The sequence below is a fragment of the Musca domestica genome, unplaced genomic scaffold, assembly GCF_030504385.1.
Source record: "Musca domestica strain aabys unplaced genomic scaffold, Musca_domestica.polishedcontigs.V.1.1 6, whole genome shotgun sequence".
NCBI classification, from domain to species: Eukaryota; Metazoa; Arthropoda; class Insecta; order Diptera; family Muscidae; genus Musca; species Musca domestica.
The window spans coordinates 25,064,296-25,076,812 of NW_026712363.1; the positions used below are offsets into that span (position 1 = coordinate 25,064,296).

The 12,517-nt window shown below is 35.3% G+C and overlaps 1 protein-coding gene across 4 annotated transcripts; it reads right to left on the reverse strand.

The window, feature by feature from the left end:
• Positions 1 to 95: 95 nt before the first annotated feature.
• LOC101897288 (CCR4-NOT transcription complex subunit 7) lies at positions 96 to 12,369 on the reverse strand. Of its 4 annotated transcripts, none has more exons than XM_005182832.4 (6): positions 12,151 to 12,369; positions 11,916 to 12,079; positions 8,860 to 9,147; positions 5,413 to 5,774; positions 4,935 to 5,352; positions 96 to 797 (listed from the first exon to the last, which is right to left on the reverse strand). In XM_005182832.4, the coding sequence occupies exons 4-6, from the start codon at positions 5,769 to 5,771 to the stop codon at positions 672 to 674; spliced, it is 903 nt and encodes a 300-aa protein (XP_005182889.1). In that variant the 5' UTR covers positions 5,772 to 5,774; positions 8,860 to 9,147; positions 11,916 to 12,079; positions 12,151 to 12,369; the 3' UTR covers positions 96 to 671. The 4 variants fall into 4 exon arrangements, with proteins under 4 accessions (XP_005182889.1, XP_005182888.1, XP_005182887.1 ...); XM_005182831.4 differs by having other exon boundaries at positions 5,413 to 5,792; XM_005182830.4 differs by lacking the exon at positions 8,860 to 9,147.
• Between the last annotated feature and the right edge of the window lie 148 nt (positions 12,370 to 12,517).

A 12,517-nucleotide genomic window follows, 5' to 3' on the forward strand; every position in this document is an offset into this window, starting at 1 on the left:
TGGTTTTGTATTTGGAGGGGAGAAGGGGTACATTAATGCTATAAACTTTTTCCATGGAGACAGACAGTGAGAAAGAGTTGTTGTTTTTTTGTTCATTTTGTGTGTGTGTATGTTTGATGCAATCTTTGCTGTAGGGGAAGAGGGGACATTTTACAATCAACCAACATTTTCTTTATAAGAGACATTGTGTTTTTATGTTTAAATATTTGTTGTTTTTTTAGAATTTTTACAATTTTTTTGGATATTTATTTATTTTTTTTCTTTTTTTTTTGGTAGAATAATAAAACTATTTTTTTTAATATAAATGTATGTGTGTATGCATGCTATTGCAAATTGTAAAAACATTTTTTCTATAATAATTTTTATTTTTTTCGCCATTGGGTTTTAGAAATATTTTGGGGGTAGGGTTTTACTGCGGGTGTATAATTTATTTTAATCTTATGCTTTGAATAATTGGGTTTTGTTTTATTTCTTTTTTGTTGTTCTTTTCGACGTTTAAACGTGCCATTTATTTTTTTCCTTTTGCCAGTATTTGCCTTTGCCTTTTTCATTTTAGGACCAAGTTTTCTTTTGTTTCATTTTTGTTGTTCATCTTAATTTAGTTAGATTTTTTCTTTTATTTATTTTAAATTATGTGCAAAAATATTTTGCGTTCGCTCTTCGATTATAAATCACGTTGCATTTGTATTTTCACCATTGCTTTCGTGGAAATTGGCTCCATTTACAATGAACGATGTGCCTAAACCATACAAGTGTCCACAGTATTTGGCATTGTCAATATTATCCTCAAAGAACATCTGTAAAAGAAAAAAAAAAATAAAATAAAGTAAAGTATGTATTTTGTTGTTTCCAATAGTCAGACGTAATCCCATTATTATTTATTAATGGAGACACCCTACAAATGGTCGTTGGACCAACCGATCGATCGATGAACTTTACATTCATTTATGTCTAAGAAGTAGATCAGTGAGTCCCTTAATTTTTTTTTTCAAATATAATTAAAAAACACGATTCCGCCAGTCGTTTTAATGTATTTTAAAAAATATACGGGAAGCTTGAGGATGGCACTCTTCTCGGGTTGATCATGCACGAATCCTGCACATACCAATAAGTCGAAATATACTAGGCGAAGGTAATACAATTAGTGATTACATGTCCATCATTTTCGATTTCAATTATATTGACGTTAAGATACCTAAAAGGCACACCTGTGACGGTGGTGAAACTACTCTTGGCGGCCAGGTTATTTATACATATGGTTCCAAGATGGGTGAAGGCACCGGTATTGGCGTCTTCTGCCCTAACCCAATGATTAAACACAACTGCAGCGTGTGCATTAGCCTAACAGAACCAGTGTGAGGCTACCCTTCTTCTCACTGACGTATGGGAATAGATTAAGCTTTGTTTTATTCCAGAACATAGCAACATTGTGGGAAATGAGATGGCTGATAAATTTGCTCGAGAAGGTTCCCAGTCGATTGATCTACCCATTGATGAGACTATTACAAGGGACAAGATGGATTGAAGCACCGTTTTTCAGGCGGAGATAAAATAACTATGCAATAGCCTAACAGAACGAATGCCAGGCTACTCTTAAGGCTATCAAGTCAAAAGTTTTTAAATCGAGAGCTACTCTTCTCACTGACATATGTGAATTCATTGAGCTTTGTTGGGTTCCAAGACATGGCAACATCGTGCGGAATGAGGTGGCTGATAATTAGCTCAATTCGATTGATCTGCCGATTGATAAGACTGTTAAACCACCACCAATGCTCCAAAAACTCTCTTATCCAAGAAGTTGCAAGGAGATGGGTATCTAAGTTCATTTGGCCGGTAATTCTCAAGATGCTGTTATGTCAGCTGCTCCAAAAACTTTTCAAGATGGAGTAACAGTGGTCCTACTATAAACTATGCGAAGTTTTAAGAAGAAATAGTGGCGATTGAACACATGTGTTATTTTATCCCACAATGGGCATGGGTTTTTTTTTTGGCAGGTGGGAGATAGAAGCTCTAACTTTATTTTCAAATGTAGATTCCATCTTCATCTTCTAGTTTCCCTGGCTAAGAAGCTTGATTTTCTAAATATACTATCTCTCTTTCTCTATAAACTCTTCCTTCTCTTTTTTCGATCTCTCTTCTATCACCAAAAACCACATTTTTACTAAGATGAACCTAGGATGAATACATGGACCAAAAGTCGATTCCCGATTCCCATCTACAAGTTTCCCTGGCTAAGTAGCTCGATCTTCTAACTGTACTCTCTCTCTCTCTAGGATGAACCTAGGCTGAATGAATTGATTAAGGGTCTCCGAGTGAAGCAGATGCCGATTCCCGTGAAGCTTCGCATCCTTAAATCAAACCAAAGCTACTTTAGAAATTTCCCCTTCGCTTGTCTGTAAAGATTCCCTTTCGCTCTTCTAGAAAGACTGTCTTCAACTTGTAAAAACCGCTATAAAAAATGCAGTAACTTTATTTCCTGAAACTCTTCGGTTACCAAAAAGATTTTTTCTTGAAACTAGGAATATTTTACCACGGAGAGACAGGACATTTGAAGTCTATGGCAATATACAGGGTGAGATGAAAAAGCTGTAACCGAATTCAGACTGCTGTCATTTCAAAGCCACTCATCCGACAGCTGTTAAAATTATTCCAGGGACAGCTCATTATATTGTTTACAAGCGTACAAAAGCATTTTGGTTAGAATTTTCCAAAAAAAAAAAAAAAAAATTATTCGTGATGAAATTCAAGCGTGATAGTATGATTTCTTTATATTTGGTTGGAAAACCACAAGTGGCTATCGTTAGAGCACTCCATCATTTAAATGTGAATAAATCTTTTGTGTCTCGTACCACCGCTCGTTACCGCGATACTGGTAGCGTAGCCCGACGTCAAGGAAGTGGACGAAAAAAAAAAAAGCAACATCAGCAGAAATGGTTCGAAAAGTAAAGAAACGACTTGATAGAAAACCGCGTCGCAGTGGCCGAAAAAAGGCTCGTCAGCTGAACATATCGTAATATTCAATTCTGCAAATATTGAAGAATGAGCTTGGGGTATGCTATTGAAATTCCAAAAAGTGCAAGAACTTACACCGCAACTGAAAGAAAATAGACTCAAAATTGCTAAAGAGTTGCTTCGATTGGCCGAAAGTGGTAAACTGCCGAATTTGATTTTCCCCGAAGGGAAAACATTCGTTGTCCAGCAGTTTGTAAACAAAAAAAATGAACGTGTTTTCTTGCCAAAGAGATCGTGTTTACTTGCCACCAGAACTCAAGCGCCGGCCACGGTGATGATTATGGATCGGCCATAACAGCCTATGGTCGCTCTCCGCTCGTATTAATCGACCGTGGCATCAGAATAAATGCCGAATATTATCGAGAAAATATTTTGGAGGGTGTATTAAAGCCTTGGGCACGCAGACCTTGACATTCCAACACGACTCAGCACCATCGCACTCAGCACGCGCCACCCAAGAATGGTTAAAATATGATGTTCCTCGCTTCATTTTCAGCGCACAATGGCCAGCAAAATCTCCGGATACCAATCCGTTGGACTATTGTGTCTGGAGTATTTTGGAAAGCAAGGTTGGCACTAATAAATATCAAAGTGTCGATCACCTCAAGCAAGCGCTTCGCCAGGAATGGGCCAAAATACCATAGAGCAACATTCGGGCAGAGTGTGACGGTTTCATTGGCCGTTTGAAGGCCATAATTAATGGCCAATTTGAACAAATTAAACTTATTCTAAAATGTGATGCTATTTCCGACATTTTTTGCTCTCATTCAATAAAATTAAAAAAAAAAACAAGCCGTTTGAAGGCCATAATTCGTGTCAAAAGTGACCAATTCGAACAAATCCAAACTTATTCTAAAATTTTATGCTATTTTTGACATTTTTTTGCTTTCATTCAATAAAATAAAAAACAACTGTAAAAATCATGGCGTTTGTTGCAGTTTTTTATCTCACCCTGTACACTTGTTCCTATAGAGCCAATGAATTTTTGCAAACAAAAAAACAATGTAACTTCTTGGAAATTACACTTAGGGTAAAGTTTAACAACTAAATTTACGAAATAATCAATATAAATTGTTAATGAAGTTTCATTGGCTCTATACAATTCGGAACATGCTCAGTTTAAAAGAAAGGAACTAAAATATCAATTTGGAAGAAAATATAAACCATAATGTTTTTAAATAAAAATACCAATGGCAATTCAGTGTTTATGTTTTAATAAAAACATTTTCTTTTTAATAGAAAAAAATTCAAATTCAATAAAAAAACAAATTTACAAAAACAAAGGTAACAAAAAGAAATAGAACTCTGGATAACTTCATTAACAATTCATTTAAGAGTTTTTTTGTTTGATTTTTTAAATCTAAAAACTAATTATTATAAGGAACATATATTCATACTTTTCGAGTATTAATATCATTAGTAAAATTTGGGCAATGTAGTTTCATTATTACAAAAGTAAAATTTTAAAATTTCAGCAACTCCCCTGTAGTTGCAAGATAATGAGATAATTCAGTAACACTTTTGTAACAATGAAAACTTGGAAACTCGCTTTGCAAAGTTGATAATATATAAAAAAATCATAATTCATTCAAAAACAATTCAGGGGATAAACTAAACGTCTAAATTCAAATACTTTCAATATGAAAAAAATAGAAATATTGTAGTTTTCCAATGAAAACAAAACTTGAGGAAAGAAAAATACAAATTTAAAAAACAAATGAAAATGAAACATGAAATTATTCACAAATGTAATGGAATTCAATGTTAATTCATGACTAGTAAATGGATGTGTGAGGGTAGGTATTCTTGTGCGCGACATAAGCCAAATATACAATTTAAATATTATTGTTATTAAATTCCACAGCATAATCTAGAAATGTTGAAGTGGGTTCGATTTCAAAATTATTGTTTTCATTATATACCTCACGCATTTTAAAGAAAGCCATTCCCGTTAGCAGGGCATCCGAGCCGGCTTGATGTTGCGGTCCAACACGACGCAATTCCAACTGATCGGCCACTTCCTGGAGGCCGCCTTTAAGATTTTTGCATGATTTCATCAAATACTTAATGTCATAGATGTTGGGGAAATAAATGTGCAGCAAATCGAAAAATTCACTCTCATCTGCGGGCAAATTTTGATCGGTCAACAACTTTAGCAAATAGCCAAAATCATAGCCCGAATGGAAACAAAGCCATTTTATGTTGTCAACCAAAACAATTCCCGAAGACATTAAGAGTTCAGCGAAATCTAGTGGGTCAATGCCATCCTCTTCATGTTTTTTGAATTGTATGCCAGAATTTTGCAATAGGTCAATTGAATCTTGGGCGTACATGTCCTCGCTGTAGGAAAAAAGAAAATCCATTGACTCATTTCAATGATAAAATATTTCATTGACTTACCTTAAATTAAACTTAAAATTGAACTGCCATGTACTGTAGCCGGGTGGGGTTTTACCCTCATCATCCATAAATGTCAAACCCAGCTGGATGATACGCAACAAATCGACATTGCAGCGCAACAATTGATAGTGATAATCGGACGTTGAACGAAATTCACCCACAGGACGTGCCACAACGCCCGGAAATTCCGTATCCATTGCAACGTAGTGATATTTTTGCACAACTTTACGTATGGTACGAAATTCCTCCTCCAGATTGTGTTTCCAGACATCACGTATACCACACTCTTCGTTGCTGGGTATATTGGCATTATGGCCGCCAGAGCCATGACCACCGGCACCACCTACTGCTGAAGGCATTGCCTGTAAAGATGGCGAGAACTTTGTTTATACGATTTTAATGTGTGTAGCAAATTTTGGACTTGGGGATTATTTGTGTTTTTATTTTCAATGTTTTGGTGGGAAAAATAATAATGGTGGGAATGGATTGGATGGAAATGGAACGAATTTATAAAATTTTGGATACTACTGTCTTCGAGGCATTTTGTAAAAATATAAGACAATAACAAGGGGTTAGCATTTGGACTAAGGAAATCTATGCTGGACAATTACTAAAAATAAGGTTTGGTTTTATTGTGAGAGCATCTATTTCAAATCTGCACAGAGGTCTTTTTAGAGGAGTCTTCTAAGATGTGATTATTTTTAAGAATAAGATTTTCTGCATTTAGCGAGAAGACGTTTTGTCATCTACAAGGAATCCATTGACCCTTTATTTCTTGTTTTAATGGAAAAGAATGTTTCCTATGAACAATGCATTTTATGAAGAAGATATTTCAGAATATATTTTTCAGCGAGAAGACGTTTTGTCATCTACAAGTAATTCATTGGCCCTTTATTTCTTGTCTTTTATGAAGAAAAATGAAGGAAGAATGTTTCCTATCAAAAATGCATTTTATGAAGAAGATATTTCAGATATAATGTAGAATATTCGCTTTCCTAACAATAAACAATAAAAATAACAATAAAATTTGATCTTCCGTTAAGTACTTTTGGTTCTGAAATAAGAAGGAGACATTGATCATGTAGGAATACCTAGTTGTTTGCGATCTTCATGTGTAAGCGATGTCCAAGGTAGGTCATAAAGGGATTGCCTTTGTACAATTACAATTTTTATTTGCACAGGCTTTAATTTGACTGATTATTAATGATAGAATTGATTATTAATGAGATGTCGGGTAGCAGAATCATTAATTGATCTATAGAAAGTAATTTTAAGTAGGCTCACAGCAACAGTCGGATTTTTAACACATGTAAATCAGATCTAGTTGTTGTTTTTGTAGCAGTAGTACACGTATGTGTTTGCGTTCTGCTAATCTGGTTCCAGCTCAGATTTAGAAATTTGGCTACTTTAATTGGCTGTAGCCAGAGATCTTCTGGAGTGAGTTGGATAGGTTTGGCTGTGCAATTAAAGAGATGCAACGTATTGTGAGGGCGGGGCAGGCGTCATGCACATCTTCATCATTTCGTGACCAATACGAATTGAGACGATTACATCATCCTGAACGTAATTGCGCCAAAACTACCCTGGTTTATCTAGGCAGCTGACGTTCAACAACTGCTAATAGCATCCGCGACTGCATCGGTATGAATGCTACTCAGACCTGCCTGAAAGGTTTCTTCATCTAGAGGTTCTCTCTTGTAGCGTTGGACCTCCCTCTCTAGATCGTGTACGTCCTTCCTGACACGCTTGGGTGGGAGAGATTTATCCACCATATTATGGTTGGGATGACTCTCACGGTAACACCCAAGCAGGTACTGCAACGAAAGCATATGATAATGCTGAAGTAAGAGAAGGACTTTCGCCTCCTCATGTAGATGTTCCACTGGTGTCATGAGAAGGCACCCTGTCGCAGTTCTCAGGGCAGCGTTTTGGCAGGTCTTGATGTGCTTTCGCTACATAGCACTAGTATTCGCAGACCACACTGGAGCCGCATAGCTGACCACAGACCGACCTATCGCGTTATAAGAGTTCAACAAGGTTTCCTTGTCCGCGCTCCAAGTGCCGGCTAGTGCCTTGTTCCTACTTTTCATCTTGTCGCAGATAGCTGTGGCTTGCGCGGACGAATTGAACATGCGGTCGAATGTGACCCCTAGAATCTTGGGGTAGTTAGTGGTCGGTATTAAATTTCCCTCGACCTGCAAATTTAGATGTTTTATCTTGTCCGCAGACGAAGTGGTAAAGAGTGTGGCCGTTGATTTCGTGCCGGGTATTTTCATATTCCTCGCGTGGAAGTATGCGGCAAGCAAGAAATCAGAACTCAAGCGCCGGTCATGGTAATGGTGTGGGCCGCCATAACAGCCGATGGTCGCTCTCCGCTCGTATTAAGCGACCGTGACATCAGAATCGCGATCCGTGTCGAATATTATCGCGAAAATATTCTGGAGGGCGTATTTAAGCCTTGGGCACGGAAACATTTTGGCCACAGATTTTGGACATTTCAACAGGATTCAGCACCATCGCACTCAGCACGCGCCACCCAAGAATGGTTAAAAAACGAATTTCCTCGCTTCATTTCCAGCGCACATTGGCCACCAAAATCTCAGGATACCAATCCGGACTATTGTGTCTGGAGTATTTTGGAAAGCAAGGTTTGCACTAAAAATACCAAAGGTTCGATCACCTCAAGCAGCGCTTCGTGGGGAATGGGCTAAAATACCGCAGAGCAACATTCGGGCAGTGTGTGACGGTTTCATTGGCCGTTTGAAGGCCATAATTCTTGCCATTGGTGACCAATTCTAAGAAATCTAAACTTATTCTAAAATTTAATGCTATTTCCAAAATTTTTTACTTTCATTCAATAAAATTTTTTTTAAAAAAAAAACATTTAAAAATCTGGCTTTTGACTTTGTTGCAGTTTTTTATCTCACAAAAATATATATTGGTTGATATTCAAATATAAAACAAGCATTCAACAGTTTTAAGAAAAGAATTCGATTTTAAGCAGTTACTTGGTGTAAACATACAAAAACAATACGGAAAAATAGTTGGGGCCATAACGAGTTGTAGGCTTAAAAATTAATAAATGATTTGACCAAGCCAGTAAATAAATATATATTAGATAATGGAAGATGTTTTCGCATTGTTATTATCAAAAAATGAACATTAGATGTTGGATTTATTATCACCCCAAAAAAATTATGGTTTAGCATATAAATTGTCTGAGCAGATCAATTGTGGATTACATTAAAAAACATAACAATACAGAAAAGGCATTAACAAAAACAAAAGTGCAATTCAATAAGTAAAAGTAAAACAATGCAAAATAACAAAAAACGAAAATTAAAATTGAGTCAAAACATAAAATTCCTAAGGATAACAATGAAGAGGGTGGTAAAATAAACAAAAAACGATTTTGTTTCATTTTTTCTTTAATAATTTGCTACTTACATCAATTGTTGCAGATGACTTTGGTGCTGCGTCAGCCACGATTTCTTTCAGAAAATAGTTTCTGTAAACAATTGACCGATCAGTGGCAAAGTGAGATTCTTTGTTTGTTATTTTGTGAATTTTTGTAGCTTATTGTTTGGAAATTAGAATTGATTGCTTGTATTGAGATTTTCTTCTTTATGAATTATCTTTGGCATTCAATTTAGTATTAACAAATTTTTCTTTTGGTATTTTCTTCGTTCACAACACTGTTTCTTTTAGAGTTTTGCAATGCGGCGCAATAAATGCCTGCAAAATATACAAGAAAATGTAAAAAGAGGAGAAAAGGGAAAAACGTATAGTTGAAAACTTTTTTTGGATATTAAAAGTATGTTGTGTGTACATCTGACAACGTGTGAAGAACGAAATTATGAACGAAATAATTGAGAATTTTTTAAAATTATTTTTTTTTTTGGTTATTTTTAAAATATACACATTTGAAATCAACGAAATTGAATGTTTCAAATGAGCCTGAATTCAGACTGCCTACCAGTCAATCTAACCTTATACAATAAAAATACAACAATTTTAATATTTTAAACTGAAACTAAAAAAATATAACATTTAAATTGATCTGCTTAGAAAATTTATTTAAAAAATTTAAAAACTCATTTCCATTTGTAACATTCGAATTTATGAACCATCTTGTAAAAATATTGGTTTTGATACCCTCCACCATACTATGGAGGGTATATTAAGTTTGTCATTCCGATTGTAACACCTCGAAATATACATTTTAGACCCTGCAAAGTATATATATTCTTGATCAGTATAAAATTCTATGTCGATTTAGCGATGTTTGTCCGTCTGCAAAATCACTCTAACTTCCGAACGAAATGAAGTAGGTTGATAAAAATTTACTCAAATATGTATTATGTCTGCAGGACTTTTGGTATTGAAAATGGGCGATGTAGGTCCACGTTTTGGTATAGCCTCCATATAATGGTACCTCCCTTTTTTCGGTATTTTGGTGATTTTAGCGACATTATTTACCGGAATTGTTTCAAATTTCGATTTGAAATTCGTAATGGGTTCTACAGCCTATGACAGAAAATTGTCTGTGCAGGTATAGCCCCCATATTATGCTATCTCTCTTGTTCGGTATTTTGGTGATTTTAGCGACATTATTTACCGGAATTGTTTCAAATTTGGTATTTGAAGTTCGTAATGGGTACTACGGCCCATGACAGAAAATTGTCTGTGCAGGTCCACGTCTTCGTATAGCCCCCATATAACGGTACCTCCACATATTCGTTATTGATGATTTTAGCGATATTATTCACCGTATTTTTTATTCAAGTTTCGAATTTGAATGTTGTAATGGCTAATGACGAAAGTTGCCTACGCAGGTCCACGACGTCGTATAGTACCTAATATAACGACTACATTCGGTATTTTTAAGATTTTAATTGAATTTTTAACGGATTTTATTTTTTTGAAAATTGATGGTGGAGGGTATTCAAAGATCGGTTCGGCCTAACTTACAGCTATTTTACTTGCAAGGGAACAAATTGGATGTGCTGATTTCGATACTGATTTCGTAACGTCTTCTGACATCAAGGCTATGAATAGTATAGCGTTGCAGGCTTTGAAGAAGTCCGAGCCTGCAAATCGAGAAAGGTCGTGAAATCTCAAACGAATGACAGACCGAAGACAAAGTTATCACTGCTACTATGCTCCAGTATAAGGCAGGAGGATGTGTTGAAATTGTGATTATCGAAAAATATGGCAAAAATATACTATGCTCCAGTATAAGGCAGGAGGATGTGTTGAAATTGTGATTATCGAAAAATATGGCAAAGGAACAGACTCTTTACCCAAAAAAACTAAGCCTCTGATTTTCAAGTGCGAAAAGAATTTGGAGTAAATCTGAGAAAGTGGTGCGGTGTCAACTTATAAACCCCACACGCAACAGTGTTTGCTCACAATATAGGAGTGAGGAATGAAAATGACCACGACAGCAGTTTTTCGGAATTTTTTAATTACTCATCTTAAAACTACGAGCCTCCTCAAAAGATAAAGTGTACACAGCCCCACTTATTCTCTATAAATTTTCATTTGGCATTAATTTTCCCACTCTAATAATGTTTTTAGGAAGAAACTTTTTATTCATTTTGCTTCTTTTGAGCTGTAGTTTCTAAATAGCCATGCTTCTGATTTTCTGACTTTTGGTGAAATGATCTTCATATTGATTGCATTGTATTACAATTATTTGAGTTATTGTTTGCTTGGACGCTATATTTTTTCTTGTCTTATTATATTATTATGGCTGGGGAGCCAATGAAGAGAAATTATTTTATAGTTTTAATTTTTTTTTGTATTTAATTATAAGTATTAAATACTCAGGTTTTGCTAGCTATGTAATATGATTTTATGGTCTTAGAGGCCCTGTATTACACAAATGAGTTTGAATAAATAAAAAAAATAAATAAATAAATTAAACAGAGTCTCTTGCCACTGTTTTGGTATATATTTATATAAGCCTTCAAATGATTTATACATTTCGGTTTTGTAAAACTGGATTTTATTTCCAAACTTTCGATTCGAATAACCGTGTATTTCCCCACGTAAAAATTACTTTGCCGTAACCAGGTTAAAAATGTCTACGTGTGATAACACTTTCAGGCCAATCCCTAAACTAAACTTAAGCCCACATAACTTTTAATGTGCCGTTCGCCATCCTATTGGATTGCAGAAGAGCCAAAGGCACAGCCAAAAAGCAACAACATTTGGGGTGCTTTAAATTTAGGGAATTTATTTTTGTTACAAAATGCCGGTCGGAAACAAATAGTTTATTTCGAAGTTGATGCCAGCTTGCGTTGCTCTAAAATAGTATACCTGTGCTATATGGAAGTTAAAGAAGGCCTAATAACTTTGCAGACCTATACTTTGGGCACCAAACAATGACAAATCAATTGGAAAGTGGGCCCTATATGATTATAGTGTGAAAGCGTTTGTTTTTCGAACAATTATATTACTTTAGTTCCATTTTTACTCCCAGCATGTTATATACTTACCCATTTCATATTTTATTTATTTTGGCTGCGATTTTAAGCGCGTTTTGTTGTTACACTAAATTGTTGTTGGGACGACACAAATTGAGTGAGGCTTCTGGCCGCCTTTCAGCCGTGGCAATGACAATACAAATAATTAACTATTTTATTGTATTTCAATTGTTCTCCTGAAATTAGGTATAAAAAAGAATTGTTTTCAATTTAATTTTGTAAAATCAATTTCAGGGCTATTCCGAACCTCGAAATTTCTCCAGTCTTGTGTGCGCTCCCTCCGATTGATTTTTTCCATTGACCAAATGCAAAACAAGAATATTGCTAATCTTCTTCCAATTACTGAGTATTACAAACTATTTTTTACAAAATTTATCAAAAAGATTTACACAAATAGCAAGAATTATATTTTCTTTTTTATTAATAAATACTTTTGATGCGTTAGGGATAGGTAAGTCGACATCCGATTAAACGAATAATCGACTACGAGTACTCAAAGTTCTGAAACTCGAACCCGACTATGAACTTGGGTGAAAACCGAGTACTCGACTATTCATAGTAGATTTCCAATTCCTGCTCAACTTATATGTCCTGGGCCTCAATTCTTGTTCTAT